The sequence below is a fragment of the Colobus angolensis genome, unplaced genomic scaffold (assembly GCF_000951035.1).
Source record: "Colobus angolensis palliatus isolate OR3802 unplaced genomic scaffold, Cang.pa_1.0 Scaffold91, whole genome shotgun sequence".
Taxonomy (NCBI): Eukaryota; Metazoa; Chordata; class Mammalia; order Primates; family Cercopithecidae; genus Colobus; species Colobus angolensis.
In genome coordinates, this window is record NW_012123043.1 from 4,548,505 (window position 1) to 4,565,044 (window position 16,540).

At 46.8% G+C, this 16,540-nt stretch overlaps 1 protein-coding gene across 1 annotated transcript in view; it reads left to right on the forward strand.

The window, feature by feature from the left end:
* IPO9 (importin 9) overlaps nucleotides 1-12,443 on the forward strand; it is a 59,050-nt gene extending 46,607 nt beyond the window's left edge. Inside the window, exons 18-22 of the mRNA XM_011931840.1 lie at nucleotides 982-1,115; nucleotides 2,402-2,524; nucleotides 2,985-3,089; nucleotides 3,305-3,381; nucleotides 4,113-12,443. Coding sequence (XP_011787230.1) covers nucleotides 982-1,115; nucleotides 2,402-2,524; nucleotides 2,985-3,089; nucleotides 3,305-3,381; nucleotides 4,113-4,223 — 550 coding nt within the window. The 3' untranslated portion in view covers nucleotides 4,224-12,443. The remainder of the gene's footprint in view (nucleotides 1-981; nucleotides 1,116-2,401; nucleotides 2,525-2,984; nucleotides 3,090-3,304; nucleotides 3,382-4,112) is intronic.
* The last annotated feature ends 4,097 nt before the right edge of the window (nucleotides 12,444-16,540 follow it).

Here is a 16,540-nt window from a genome sequence, read left to right on the forward strand (position 1 = left end):
CTTTGCTTGCTAGAGATCCCTTCTCTACCACAGACTTCACACAGCTAAGTGCTGCTAGTGGCTTATTTTCCTTTATAAGCCCAAGCCTTGGCCAGGCGCGCTGGCTCACACCTATAATCCCAGCACTTTTGGAGGCTGAGGCAAGCAGATCACTGGAGGTCAGGAGTTCAAGACCAGCCTGGCCAACATGGTGAAACCCTCTCTCTACTACAAATACAAAAAATAGCTAGATGTGGTTGTGGGTGCCTATAATCCCAGCTACTCGGGAGGCTAAGGCAGGAGAATCACTTGAACCCGGGAGGCAGATCACGCCTGGGCGACAGGCAGATGTACTCCAACCTGGGCGACGAGCAAAACTGTCTCAAAATAAAAATAAAAAACCCAAGCCTTCTAACCCTGGCTTCCTAACTTTCTATGCTGGACTTTTATACCACTGATTCTTATCACCTCGTTGCATGTTACAATATGGATAGCCATCGTGATGCTTGCCCACCCTAGCTTTGTTCAAGAAGAACAGGTTACCTGTAATCCCAGGACTTTGGAAGACTGAGGTGGGCAAATTGCTTGAGACCTACCTGGGCAACGTGGTGAAACCTGTCTCTACCAAAAATATTAGCCAGGCATGGTGGCACGTGCCCACCCACTCGGGAGTCCCAGCTACTCAGGAGGCTGAGGTGGGAGGATCACCTGAACCCAGGGAGGTCAAGGCTGCAGTGAACCATGATCACACCACTGCACTCAGCCTGGGTGACAGAATGAGACCCTATCACAAAAAAAAAAAAGAAGAAGAACAGATCTCATTAGACCATCTCATGAACTCTAAAATCTCATTTTCAGCTGAACTCTCTTAGCTCTGCTAATTAGTTGTTAACAGAATTTTCACTGTCAAATAGAGGGCCTTAGGACATAATTGTTTATCTCCTTGGCATGAACTCTATAGATGGGTGGCTGATTGACCTTTTTTTGGATCTTCCTTGCCAGCTCTGTGGCACTCTGTAAGCTGCTCCAGCATGGCATCAATGCAGATGACAAACGGCTACAGGATATCCGTGTGAAGGGAGAGGAGATCTACAGCATGGATGAGGGCATCCGCACCCGCTCTAAGTCAGCCAAAAGTGGGTGATGCTGCAATTCCTCCAATCCTCTCCCTATAATAAGGGGCTAAGGATACCTGGGTGGAGGGAAGGAATGCATTGTGGTATATATTTTTAAAACATAATTGTTGGTGATGGGTTTGATAAAGAAGCAACAGGAAACTTAGGTAAAGGGGATCAGAACATACAGTTTCTTCCTGTTGTCAAAAATGGACAAAAATAAGCCGGGCATGGTGGCTCACGCCTGTAATTCCAGCAGTTGGTGGGAGGCCAGGGTGGATGGATCATTTGAAGTCAGGAGTTTGAGACCAGCCTGACCAACATAGTGAAACCCCGTTACTACTAAAAATACAAAAATTAGCCAGATGTGGTGGTGGGCGCCTGTAATCCCAGCTACTTGGGAGGCCGAGGCAGGAGAATCACTTGAACCTGGGAGGCAGAGATTGTGGTGAGCCAAGATCATGCCACTGCACTCCAGCCTGGACAACAAAACAAGACTCCATCTCAAAAAAAAAAAAAGTGAGTGTGATGGCTCACACCTGTAATCCCAGCACTTTGGGAGGCCGAGGCTGCCGGATCGCCTGAGGCCAGGAGTTTGAGACCAGCCTGACCAACATAGAGAAACCCCATCTCTACTAAAAATACAAAGTTAGCCAGGCATGGTGGCGCACGCCTGTAATCCCAGCTACTCGAGAGGCTGAAGCAGGAGAATAGCTTGAACCCGGGAGGCGAAGGTTGCAGTGAGCCAAGATCATGCCATTGCACTCCAGCCTGGGCAACAAGAGTGAAACTCTGTCTGGAGGAAAAAAGAAAAAAAGGACAAAAATAGTCTCAGGTACCAAGCATCCCAGTTTCCAGCTTCATCCTGAGGGTTGGGCACAGATGGTCAGCATGTCTTTGTTATTGAGTTGACTTTGGCCTGTAACTCCAATGATTTGCAGGTAGGGAGTATAGAGCTGCTATCTTTAATGTAGATTTATAATTACCTCCGCTGTCTCTCAATTTGTGAGTCACTGGGACTGGAGTACTGGCTCTATACAGTTCCTTAGTTTCAGAGCTTTATTACTAACGAGACTCTATCTCCTTGAATCCCTGAACTCTCATCTCTCCCACCTTCTGAACTGTTACAATACCAAACAGAATAAAGTTATTAAACTTTAAATCACTCTTTGGAGACTAGATATAGTCAGGGACAGTGAAAGTCTGAGGGGTGGTGAACTCTGGTGAGCGGCACTGAGGAGGGGACAGGGATACTTCCAGAAATAAGCCCAGTGACACTGACTTGAAGCCTTTTTCTTCCTTCCCAGACCCAGAACGCTGGACAAACATTCCTTTGCTGGTCAAGATCCTAAAGCTGATCATCAACGAACTCTCCAACGTCATGGAGGCTAATGCCGCTCGCCAGGCCACTCCTGCAGAGTGGAGTCAAGGTGCACCAGGCCCTTACTCCGAGGAGACTTTTAGCCTGGCAGATCAAGTTACAAATTGTCAAATTAGCAACTTGGTTTGTTGAGTCACTAATTGAAAAAAAAAAAAAAAAGTTAATGGTTAATGGAATGGCTGCTCTGTGGCTGGCACCGTGGTAGGCACTAGGCATGTAAAGAGCTGCTTCTCCAGTCTGCCATGTGAAGGCTGGGGTGGGAGGCAGCCAGGAGGCAAGCTAACATAGCCCTTCTTTGGTTTGATTCTTCTTAAGAGCCTCTCAACCTTTATATCTCCAGATTCTTTCATTCAGATTTACCAGAAGGGTTTGGCCATTTCTGGTTCTCTTTCACTGGGTACTACAAGCCACATTGCAGAAGCCTTTGGGGCCCTTCTGGTCTGTTTGGATTTGGGGAGGGGAAATGCATGAATGTGCTCTAGCTCTAGCTACTTTTCATCTCCAAGTAGATGACTCCAATGATATGTGGGAGGACCAGGAGGAGGAAGAAGAGGAGGAGGAGGATGGTTTAGCTGGCCAACTTTTATCTGACATTCTTGCTACAAGTAAATATGGTAAGCTGTTTGATGCTAGGACAGCCATGGTAAATACCTTTTCTTTGCACACTGATCCCAAGAATGGGGTACCCAAGAAAGGGGAGAGGTGGGCCCACAGGGACATTCCTTGGGCTTTTGCACCTTCCGCCTCAGTCATGTGGTAGTATATCACCATTCAGGGCCTGATCATGGGCCTTTGTCCTGACCCGCCCTGTGTTGGCTGTGTCTAACAGAGGAGGATTACTACGAGGATGATGAGGAAGATGACCCTGATGCCCTGAAGGATCCTCTCTATCAGATTGATCTGCAGGTGAGGGTGTCCAGAGATGTCTTGCAAATGGCAATATCCCAGGCCATAGAAACAGGAATATGGGCTCAAATCCATTTATGGCCAGGCATGGTGGCTCATGCCTGTAATCCCAACACTTTGGGAGGTCAAGGCAGGAGGATTGCTTAAGCCCAGGAGTTCAAGACCATCTGGGCAACGCAGAGGAGACCCTGTCTCTACAGATAATTTAAAAATTATCCGGGCATAGTGGCACATGCCTGTGGTTCCAGCTACTCGGGAGGCTGAAGTGGGAGGATCGCTTGAGGCCAAGAGGTCAAGGCTGCAGTGAACTGTGATCATACCACGGCACTTGAGCCTGGGTGACAGAGCAAGACCCTGTTTTTCTTTTTTTTTTTTTTTTCCAAAAAAAAAAATCCATTTATAATTTAACATGGGAGCCTCATGGGAAAGAGTTCTTGTCTTGTTGAGTAGTCCAGTGTTTTGGGTGGGCTGGAACTTTGCACTTGATGTGTTGTAATTCATCTTCTAGAGTCTGTGTTGTGAAGGTCCTTGGGGTGATAGAGCCTTGGAAAAATGTGGTTTCCCTCTGGATTACCTAAACTAGATCCAAGAACATCCAAGACCATTCCTCAGGGAGCTGGCATTTGTCTAAAAACCAGCATTCCCTGTGCCATTTGATTATGGTTCTTGCTTCACTGCAAATGGGTGACTTGCAACATCTCACTAATGCCACTCTTACTCTATTCCTCCAGGCATATCTCACAGATTTCCTCTGCCAGTTTGCTCAGCAGCCCTGCTACATCATGTTTTCAGGCCACCTTAATGATAACGAGAGGCGAGTTCTACAGACCATCGGCATCTAAAAAGGAGAGCCTTTCTCCATTTGCTCCTTCTGGCCCAGCCGCAAACCATTTTGCAGCCCTCACTGGCCTTGAGATGCACTTTCTTCTCAACCTAAAGTGGCATCTTGACCCTTGGCCCTTGGCCTCGGCAGTGACACTGATGACAACTCAGACCAGGCTCACCAGTGCCGTCACTTAGGAATGCTGGAACAAAGGACATTTCTCAAAGTTCCCCTGAAGACATCCCATCTCTAGAACCTTTTTTCTCCCTGACTCTACCCCCACCTCTGTTCCTAGAGCCCTCTGCTGGCCAGTCCAGAAACATTATTGCCCAGAAGGATTATGTGTTTATGGATTATTTTGCCCCGCCTCAGGAGCACAGGAAGTCACTACCATTTATATTCTGAAACAGACCTATCTATGTTCATAGGACCTCTGATGTGTTCAGATAGGAATCCTCATCAGAGAGCATTATGCTTTGTGCCCTGGACCACTGCTGCTCTGGGTTCTCAGGAGGAACAGGCAGGAGCAGCTTCATTCTAAGCCTTTCCAGTGACCTCAGCCTTGCTTCCCTTCTACAACACTAAGGCTCCTCTGTCAGAGGAGGTCGTCTTGTTTTTGCCTCATTGCATGACATAACCCTTCCCCTCAAGCTGTTCCTATATATACATGCACACACAAAATAAGCCAGACAGATGGCAATTTGATCTTCCTTTTTTAGGGAAAAAAAAAAAAAAAATGAGAAAAAAGGGATTTTTTTAAAAACGCACCTGACCCAACTATATTTAATATGCCTCTCCCACACATTACCACAGAGTCTGATATTCAGAGGTTATCCCCTCTCCCTCAGGAAGCCTCTAAAGTGGTTAAGTTGTAGCCCTCAAATTTGCAACATGTATTTTTCTAGGACAGTAAAGTAATCTTTACAAATGAATTTAGTTGCATGGTATAAGGTGTCTCAGCACCTGTTTGCCTTCTATTCCCTTTAGAAGGTAAGTAAAAGTAGTGGGGGAAAGGATTAGGTGGAGCCCATCTAAACATTCTAGTATGTCTTGGCAAACCTAGCCTGAAATGATTCTTAGAGAACTGGCATTGTTTAATCAAATATTTTTAAGGGAGATTCCTTAATTGGGAAGTTTAGTCTGTTTGGGGTTCAAAGAACAAATGAGGATTAGAAAATCCTGGAGAGAGGCTGGGTGCAGTGGCTAACGCCTATAATCCCTGCACTTTGGGAGGCTGAGGTGGGCGGATCACTTGAGGTCAGGAGTTTGAGGCTAGCCTGGCCAACACAGTGAAATGCCCATCTCTACTAAAAAGACAAAAATTAGCTGGGCACGGTGGTGCATGCCTGTAATCCCAGTTAACTTGGGATGCTGAGGCAGGAGAATCGCTTGCACTTGGGAGGCAAGGGTGCAGTGAAGCGATATCACGCCATTGTGTTCCGGGGCAAGACTCCATCACACACACGCACACACACAAATCATGGGGAGAAAGATGAAGCCTGTGTTCTCCTTTTTTTGATAGTGCTCACATCTGGTGCCCCATTTTTAATAGCCACAGAATATTTCTTTAGATTGATATTCTCACAAAGAAGAAATAGAATATAGGCTGGGCTCAGTGCGTCACACCTGTAATCCCAGCACTTTCGGAGGCCGAAGCAGGCGGATCACCAGAGGTCAGGAGTTCGAGACCAGCCTGACCAACATGATGAAGCCCTGTCTCTACTCAAAATACAAAAATTAGCCAGGCGTGGTGGCATGCGCCTGTAATTCCACCTACTTGGGAGGCTGAGACAGGAGAATTGCTTGAACCTGGGAGGCAGAGGTTGCAGTAAGCCAAGATCGCACCATTGCACTTCAGCCTGGGCAACAAGAGGAGCGAAACTTTGTCTCAAAAAAAAAAAAAAAAAAGGAAGAATATAAAGTGAATCTGAATCTCCACTCAAGGGGATGGCCCCAAGGATATCATAGCTAGTAATGTCTTCATGCCACTAGGTGTCCCCAGTGTTCAACCTCCATGACTGAGATTGGAAGAAATAAGAGTTGAAAGTTTTTACTATCTTTGAAAAGCCTGCGGGCATGTTCACAATCGTCCTGTGCCAGCCTGGTTCTGAGGCTAACTGCTTGTGCCCCTGCTGCTTCTCCACATGGCATTGGGGAAATGATGGCAGGCCTGACCAAGTGGTGCTCAGAAAACCACCCTCAGCCTTGGACTCACTCCATAGTTTATCTCAAGGCAGTGCCAGTTGGATTTGGTGCTAAAGGCATAAGGCCAAGTCGGCCTCTGATTTTGGTGCAAAAGAATGGTCTCATGCCAGTAGCATTGAACTGCTGAGCTTGGGAAGGCTTAAGGCTCCCACACAGACTGAGAATGATGGGGGACCCTCTGGGTCTACTAATTAGGAAAACGTTCTATATCTAGTGCCAAAAAGTGGTCTTAAGTCCTTTGGCAAGGGTCCTTTCTGCTCTCATGCTGATTTGGGGGAGGACTAGGTATCCTGCCTCAGGAGAACATGAGTCCTGAGGAAGGGGCCCTAGTATCACTTAAGGGCTACCCCTGGCTAACAGATACTTGGCTGTGGGTGAGAGCAGGTCTTGGACCCCTCAGTGTGCAGGTACTTAATTGTGTTTCCAGTGCATTTTCATGTACATTATCCAATTTAACCTTTATAACAGGTTCACAGGGTGGATATTCCCATTCTGTTGATGAGAAAAAGTTTGGAGAGACTATGTCCAGTGTCAGCAGGAAGAAAAAAGATCTGTTGGAGGCCAGTACGTGTTGACAGAAACTCTAGACCGTATTTTGTCTCCTGTCTTTGGCCAAAGAGAACTAGCTTCAGTCTGAAAAGGGCAGGGCTAAGTGGTTACAAGGAATAAAAAGTTCAAGGTAAGACAAATGAGGTAAAAATAAAAAAGAGCACTTAGCTGCTCTGAGACATTCTAGTCTCCTGATTCTGGTAAACAGCAGCTGGGGCACCAAGGGGTTCCCAGGAGTTTGTTGAGCTTTTATTGGAGTGAACTGAAAGGAAAATGGAGGGAACGCTGTAAGACTGAAAAGTTAAAACCACAGGAAGGAAGCTGATAACACAAGTTACGGTCGTATAAGTGACATTGATTTGGGAAGAATGAACCTACAACAAATGACCCAAAAGCACCTAAATAAGAGTGATGAGAGTTTAATAGACATTCATTATGGACTTCAGAGAAAATGATGCTAAACTGACCTTATAGTCTTTAACTTTGTTAAGTAGGTAAAATAATCTGGACATAGTAAAGTCAAAGCATTAGGGAGATAGAGAAGTTGGTAACTGACCACCAGCTAACAAACTATAAATTCACCCATTGTGGGTTGACCTGATACGTGCCCCCAGGGCTGTATCCTTGGCCCCTCCTTTGATATTAGTGACAGATGACTTTTTTTATGCCTTACCCATTCCACAAAAGAATTTGAAGCCATTTACACAAGAGATAGTACTAGTAAATTAGGAATGCTGATCAAATTTTTAGATAATAATAAACCTTTAGGAAGGATGACAATTTAGAATCCAAATTTAGGATCCAAACAAATACTATTACAACCTATAAAAATGAGCAGAATCTAAATGTAACATTTCAATAAATACAGATTGATAATAATATCTGTGGAAAGAGTTGAGGACTATAGAGTACTGTGCTCTCACTAACAGTACTGCGTGCTGCTAAGAGTTTAATGGCCGGGCGCAGTGGCTCACACCTGTAATCCCAGCATTTTGGGAGGCCTAGGTGGGTAAACCACCTGAGATCAGGAGTTCGAGACCAGCCTGGCCAATGTGGTGAAACCCTGCCTCTACTAAAAATACAAAAATTAGCTGGGCATGGTGGTGCACACCTGTAATCCCAGCTACTGGGGAGGCTGAGGCGGGAGAATCACTTGAACCTGGGAGGCAGAGGTTGCAGTGAGCCAAGATCACACCATTGCATTCCAGCCTGGGTGACAGAACAAGACTCTGTCTCAAAAAAAAGGAAAAAAAAGTTTATTATGCCAGGAAGGCCAGGTGTGGTGCCACACCCCTGTAATCCCAGCACTTTAGGAGGCTGAGGTGGGCAGATCACTTGAGCCCAAGAGGTTGAGACCAGCCTGGGCAATGTGACAAGACCTTGTCTAAAAATTTAAAATAAAAGAAGTTTATTATGCCAGGAACTGTTAATGTGTCCAGAAAACTCCAGTGTGGTCCTAGGATGAGATAATGAAAACAGGTTGTCTAGGGTAGTGTGGAAGGTCCCTTCAGTCTTAACTGTGCCTATCAGTGATCCTCATTGCTATGTTCCCTTCTGGTGCTCAACCGGAGGCACCCTGACAGATGACTACTCTGCCAGATAAAAGCTAGGATGTAGAAGACAAATCGTGTCAAAGAAAAGAAGCTTGAAGGAGCTAAGAAAGCTTAGAGAAGACAAGAAGAAATAGGACATGGCTTTGGGAAGTTCAAGGATGGTCCAGTGAAATACATCCTATACTTTTGCACCCCAGCCAAGCTGACCCATGATCAATAAATATGAAATAAAAGGCCAATTTCTGGCTACGCTTCCCCCCTACCCCATTTCAGTGAATGTTGAACCTGTGTTAGACATGCAAGACCAGTGCTAAATGCTGGAGGGCTTTGGCCCTTTCCTTCAAGGAACTAGTCTAGTAGGGGGTCAGAAATACAGATGGGCCCAAACATAATGATGGTTTGACTTCCAATTTTTCAACTTTAGGATTGTGCAAAAGCTATGCACATTCAGTAGAAACAGTACTTCAAGTATCCATACAACCATTCTGTTTTTCACTTTCTGTACACTATTCAATAAATTACATGAGACATTCAACACTTTATTATAAACTAGGCTTTGTGTTAGATGAGTTTGCCCAACTGTAAGCTAATGTAAGTGATCTGAGTAGGTTTAAGGTAGGGTAGGTGTATTAAATGCATTTTTCACTTAACAGTATTTTCAACTTTTTTGGGGTTTACTGGGATATAGCCCCATTATAAGCTGAAAAGCATCTGTAGTATAATAAATGTGGGGAGTGCTGTGAGAGAAATAAGTATACTGGGTTTAGTTCCCACTGCCCAAAAAAGGAATTGACTAATGGGAACCTGGGGTAAGAACTCAGGTAAGTTGTATGGAGAAGGCTTGAACACTTGAAAGGAGCTAACAATACCTGCTTCTGGAGTATTTAAATGCCAGTGGGTATGCTAAATACTTTACCTCACTTAGACCACCTACTAACCTTACAAAGTAGGTAACTTTGCTCACCCAGTTTTACAGACTGATGAAACTGAAGCAGACAGATACTGTTAACCTATCAAAGGTCACACTGCAAGTGGGTGATTATAGTCCAAGCAGCTTGTACTTGGTGCCTATTTGTTTTGCCTTTCCTGTGCATCTGCCAAGCAGATGAGAGTGGGGTAAGACATTGCAGAGAAAAAGTAAGAAAAGGCTGTCATGAAACAATTTCATTTTCAGACCTTATAAGCACATTAAAAGTACTGATATTTACACATAAGTTCATGGAAGCCCTGGTCAGAAATAAAGCCGGAAGGACAAGTCGGGGCCAGATTGTGAAGGGTCCTGCAAGACCTGCTTCCTCTAGAGAATGAGAGACTACCCAAGAGTGCTAAACAGAGAAGTAACATGATCAGGCTTTGTGTCTTAGAAAAGTGTTGCAGTGTTGATCCAAATGTGACTAGAAGGGTGACTTGGAACCTGGATCGGAGGAGTGGGAGATGGGAGACAGGAATGCAGTCTGGCAGCAGCTACAACAGTCCAGGTGGGAAAACCCAGAGCCTGGACTAAGATTGTAACTAGAGGGGATAGGGTGGAAGAGCTGGATTAGAGATGTTAACAAGGTAAAGTCAGTAGGACTTAAAGACAAGGATTTTCCCAAAGTGAGAGCTGTGGAATGAATTGTCTTAAAATATTGCAGTGAGTTCCTCCTCATCAATCCAAGTGCTCAATCAGAGGCTAGACCTTTAGTTAGCAGTCACAGGAAAATTCCCCATTCTCACAGGGATTTAGACCAGGTATTAACCATACTTTACCAAGATTCCAGTAGCAAAGCACCCAAAAGTAATTGTAATAAAATTCCAATTTTTGTAGGCCGGGCCCAGTGGCTCACGCCTGTAATCCCAGCACTTTGGGGAGCCGAGGCGGGCGGATCATGAGGTCAGGTGTTCGAGACCAGCCTGACCAGCATGGTAAAACCCCGTCTCTACTAAAAATACAAAAATTAGCTGGGCATGGTGGCGCATGCCTGTAATCCCAGCTACTCAGGAGGCTGAAGCATGAGAATTGCTTGAACCCAGGAGGTGGAGGTTGCAGTGAGCCAAGATCATGCCACTGCACTCCAGCCTGGGCGACAGAGCGAGACTCTGTCTCAAAAAACAAAATCCAATTTTTGTGAATTTAAGTTTCTCTAATGGATGGTGCAGGTCAACATTAGCCATCTAATGACCCTTACATTCCAATGTTTTACTTTTTTGAGTAAGTGGGAAAAGGTTGGCATTACTGCTGGCTCTTAAAATTGAAAATTATACTAGGGTTTTTAAACCTGTGTAGAATACATGATGTGGAAGCAAATGTGCTATAGGAAGAAAAACAACGAGGAACTACTGGCCTGACTAGGAGGCCTGGAAGTCCCTCCCAGGCTTGAGTTGTTCTGACTTGGCATGATTACATAGCTGCGGCAAGTGACATTTCCTTCAAGCCTTGGTTCTCTCATCTGTAAAATAGGGAACTAATACCTGCCTCACAGGATTGTAGTTAGAATTAAGGATGACTTCATTAAAGCACCTCTAGTGGTGGAAGATGTCCCATCCTATCCCCCACCCGTAGCTGGGAGCTATGTTTGGCTCATTCTCCCTGACTCACTGGATTACACTGTGACTCAGTTCAATTTCACACATGCTGCTGCTAAATTAGGGTCTTGGTGAGCCTTTGGGAGGACAGCTCTGAGGAATGAATTGTAGCACTGCAGCCCTGCCTGAGGAGCAGGATAGAAACAGGTGGTAGGCCCAGCTCTTGCCTTCTACCTACTAAGCAGTTTTTCTGTGGTTAGCTGTGTGACATTATAAACTATCGATGTATTAATTTGCTTTCACTAGATTTCCCGCTACCCCCCCCACCCAACTTAGTCCAAGAACATACCTTAATTCTTTGCATTTCCTTGCCTTAGTTGCTTTTGTAGGGTGGACAGCAGGACTGCATGAGAATAGCCCTGCTTCTGGACCCTATAGTGAAAGCTCTAGTGAACTGCGATTAGGCCAGGGTCCCGGAGGAAGAAGGAGAGAGTAAAAGGGGGGATAGTTTTCCAAAAGATAAGTAGGGGACAAAAAAGTCCATGGGGCCTATGAGTGGTGAGGATCCTGCCCTGATTGTGGCAGAGCACCTGGAAATGATAGAACTTCCTAGGGAAAAGGCTGCATGGAGTCCCCAGGGATGCTGGGCCCTGGTCACCAAGGCTCCCTGGGAAGGTCTCTAGTGCCTGGGATACACAGACCAACACTTCTGAATTTGCAAGCTTAAGAGCATGTATGAGCAGAACCTGTGCAGACCAAGACTTAAAGGACTCACCTCAATGTTTTGCACTGTGTGAGACCCCAGGACCTTTTTGTGATTCTGAAGAGGGGAACAAACCATAATAACAAACCAGGTAGCAGGATAAAGACTCATTCTCATCTATTTTGGTTAAAAGAAAATAAATGTATTTCTTCCACACCTGATTTTGTGATTGCAGATTCATAACTAATATCCCTCGTAAGCTCCCTTGACTCATCCCTGCCACAGGGAGGTTCACAGCAAGAGCACGGAAACTAGTGCCAGTGCCGTGTTGTGTGACCTTGAGTAAGTTTTTTTTCCCTTGAACAGGGAGAGAGACACAATGGATCAGAGTGTCTGCGCCAGTTCTAACTTGGTGATTCTAATGAGTTGAACCGAACGGTAGTCCATTTCCAAAAGAGGAAGCCAAGACCAGAGGGGGAGTGGTTCCTTCAAGTTTGCAGAACCACTAAGTGGCAGAGCAGGACTCATATCTAGTTAGTGGTTCAGAGCATGGGCTCCGGAGCTAGACTGCCTGGATTTGAACCCTGGCTTTGCCACTTGCCTGTTGGATGACTTCGGACAAGCTACTTAAATTACGTCTCCATTTCCTAATCCACAGAACAAGTACAATACTAGTATCTGTTTCATGGAGTGATTGTGAGGATTAAATAATATACTAATACAAAGCACTTCGTAGTGCTGCCTCATAGTAAGTGTTAATGTTACCTATTATTAGTCCAATCCCAAGTCTAATGCAGTTCTCACCACCTAAACCTGCCTTTACAGAGTTGGCCTTTCCGAGAAACCCTGTGCCTCTGTAGATTCAACACTCCCATCTGTGCAGATGGCTAACAGCTAGGCTGAAAACAGAAACCTTGGGTTGGAAAGGGTCAGCTGGAGGACTGAGGCCCATGGCCCCAAATCCTCCCCAGGAGAGAGAGTAGGGACAGAAAGGAGAGAGCTATAAACAGAGCTTTCCTCCTCCCTTGCCCTCAGATCCCAAAATAACACTTGTCTACCCCCATCCTGCCCAGCTGGCAGAGTGGCAGGCTGAGTAAGGTGCCATTTAAAGATAACCTGGCCCTCCCCATCTGCCCCACAGGCTAGGCTGGGCTCCTGAGGCCACGCCTTGGCTGCCTGGGACTGCTGCCGCTCCCACAGCCACCCAGAGTGTGTCTGAGTAGGGGACTGCTCACAGCTGCCATCCAAGTCAGCCTGGCTACACCCCCTTCTTTCCTGAGGCCCAGGCTGTCCTGGGCACTCTACAAACAAGCAGAAGCCTGGCATTCTGGGAGAGGCAATCCTACAAAGGCATTGGTAAAAAATCCTTCTGGAGAAGAGTGTTTCATGTATATATAAATTTATAAGGTACTTGTGCAACTTTGTTACATGGAAGAGTGCTCCTTCTTACCAGTAGCTTGGCAGCGGTGAGGCTGATCCTCACTGTCCTTCACCCACCCTCCACTTGCAAATCCCTCCCACCAAGAGGACAAACACAGGAGACAGTCTTTCATTTACAGCAAGAAAGATTAAAGCTAGACGCCAGGAAAAGCGTTCTGATTTAAGAGATATGTTTGTTTATTCCGGGGCAGTGGGAGCCAAAAGACCTGGTTCCCTAACTAAGCCATGAGACCTTGGCCAAGTCCTGGTGCTCTCCTAGGCCTTACTTTCCCTAGCTGTGGACTGCAAGGAGAATTCGTGGGTCCAAGACTCCAGGAAGGGTCTGACATTAAATCAGAGGAAAGAACTCTGGGGTCCTACGGAGGGGGGGAACGTATAATTACCTGTCTGCAGGAGTTGGGTTGCCAGAGGCTGAGCAGGGAGGAAAAGAAAAGAGGACAGAGTAACAGTGCATTCCGGGAGAACACTGACTGATCAGAGGCAGTAATTAGGAAAGGAATGGAGTTTCCCTTATCTTGGAATGGCTCAACTCAAACCACTGGCCAGACAAAAGTGGAGGCAGGAGCCTCCACGGCCAGATAGCAGGGGTAGGGCAGGATCAGGGTGGGATAGAGCCTCCAGGGCTCATGGCCCGGGAAAGTAAGGAAGGCCTCAGGAATGCCTGTGTCAGTCTGCTCTGATAGAAAGAGGAGCATGGAAGGGGTTGGGAGGAGCCCTGGGCTGGTCATTCAGTCCAGGAGTGAGGTGACTCAACAGAGCACTCCTACCACAGCCCCTAGCCAAGCCAAAACTGGGTCACAGGCAGGGTCCCAGCCCTTCCCCTCCTCCTGCCCTTCCCCACTCCAGATATCCCTGGCTACCTTCTCACCACATGCAGAGGCCTGCTAGAGATAAGGGCTGGGCATCAAGAGTTTCCCTGAGTACATGCTCTTTATGCCAGGCATAGCGTTGAGCATTTTAGACCTTTTTTTTTTTTTTTTTTTTTTGAGACAGAGTCTCACTCTGTCGCCCAGGCTGGAGTGCAGTGACCGGATCTCAGCTCATTGCAAGCTCCGCCTCCCGGGTTCACACCATTCTCCTGCCTCAGCCTCCCGAGTAGCTGGGACTACAGGCACCCGCCACTTCGCCCGGCTAGTTTTTTGTATTTTTTAGTAGCGACGGGGTTTCACCGTGTTAGCTAGGATGGTCTCGATCTCCTGACCTCGTGATCCGCCCGTCTCGACCTCCCAAAGTGCTGGGATTACAGGCTTGAGCCACCGCGTCTGGCCTAGACTTGTTTTTTTGTTTGTTTTGTTTGAGACAGTTTCACTCTTGTTGCCCGGGCTGGAATGCAGTGGCGCATTTCCGGGTTCAAGCCTCCTGGGTTCAAGTGATCCTCCTGCCTCAGTCTCCCAAGCAGCTAGGATTACAGGCATGCGCCACCACGCCCGGCTAATTTTGTATTTTTAGTAGAGATGGGGTTCCTCCATGTTGGTCAGGCTGGTCTCGAACTCCCGACCTCAGGTGATCCACCCACCTCGGCCTCCCAAAGGGTTGGGATTACAGGCGTGAGCCACTGCGCCCGGCCCTTTAGACTTGTTTAAAGAGAAGCAGGTGGTGAAGCTGAAGGGCTGGGGCTTTGAAGCCATGAAAGTCCAGTTGCAAATCCTGCGGTGTGAGCTGGGGGAACTGAAGTTCTTCCAACTTCAGTTTCCTCATCTATGCAATGGGATGAGCTCGCTGGCAATGTTTGCTGCTGGTGTTATCATTACCATCATATTCCAGACAACCTGAGGAGAACCTCCTACTGGTAAAGCCTATGTTTTGTCTCATCTGATCACAGATTGCTCTGCCTCCTCTTTTCCAGGAAAGTGTTTCTTTCCCTTGCTGGGGATTAAGAGACCAGCTTGGTGAGGGTATTCCTGCCTGCCCTTACCGAGAGAAGGTGTAGTTAAGCCCCTCCAGGTCTGAAGATTTAGATAGCCTCTTCCAGGGCCCCCAGTCCTCTCACCCAAGCCCCTCCTCACTCCCGGCCAACCCTATGGACTCTTTCAGGACTCAGGTTCATTATGGTGACATAAGCTATCCCCAGCTCTCCATCTCCAAGTTCCAGCATCCCTTGTCAAGGTAAGAAGTGCAAGTTCTCCCAGTGCAGCCAGTTCTCCCCTCTGGTTGGCCCGCAGGCCCTTCTCTTCACTCTTTGTCCTAGCCTAGTCACCTCCCATCCCATGAACTGAAATACATTCTTAGAATTTTGCAATTAGGAAATCAATGATGATGATGGTGTGTGCTAGGTGTCATTGCAAGCTGGAAGTGTCATCTAGGGGTATATGCTTTGAGGAGGGCTAGTTGGAGAAAAAAGCAGAAAAGCAGGAAAGTAGCTAGAGAGGCATGAGTTTCAAGAAGGATGTGGTTTGGTTTGGTTTGTTTTAAATAGGAAAGACTTGAGATTTCCTTTTCCTAGGGAAAATAAGCTGGTAAGGTGGGAGAAGCTAAAGACACTAAAGAGATGGGATAATGAAGAGACAGATCAGCAGGGGTCAAGGGTACACATGGGAGAGTCAGCCCTGGGCAGGAAAAACACCCCTTCATCTGAGGATGATTCAGCCAACAATGACAGCACCAATGGCTAGGGCTGGATGGCAACAGTGAACACAGCCACGTGGTCCCTGCAGTCATGGAGCTTTTAGTGTAGGAAAGAGGAGATGGATGGCAATGAGCACACTGAGTAGGTGGTGCTGGATTCAGAGGCATCTCTCTTTGTCCCTGCTGCTGCATTTATGACTGTGTCCTGCATGAGGACATACTCTTGCCCATCAGGCTACCAGCAACTTTCTGGGGCAGGAGCCTATCCTCCCCTATTCCAGCTCTCTTGGGTAGGTGTGCCAGCACCCACAGGGACCCAGGATGGGATAGCTCCTCTTCCGGCTGTTCTTCCCTAACCTACTAAGATTCTACTGGGCCTTCCATGGACCTGCCCTGACTCTGTCACTCCAGAACACAAGAAATACTCGCTGTCTGCACAGTCTGCTCTTGTGGCTGGGGATCAACCCTGATTTAGATTTGGGTCTTCCTGATGCCTCTGCCATTTACTGGCTGTATTACCTTGAACAAGTTCTTTAACCTCCATGAGTCCTAGTTTCTCTGTCTGTGAAATGGGATTGATAGCACCGACCAACCTTGCTTAGTTAATAGAGTTGTGGAAAGATTCCAATGAGGTAGATGTGGAAGCCTGGAAGTGCGTGTAAAGGATGTACATGGCAGGGGATTAAGGTAGGCTTTTGATGATCTCCCTGGCTTAATTTGCAGTTCCTCAGAGGGTACCTCATGTACCATGGGGCATAGTCCCCGGCACTCAGTATAAACCTGCGAAGACTGATTGACCTCTCCCACCCTAAAACG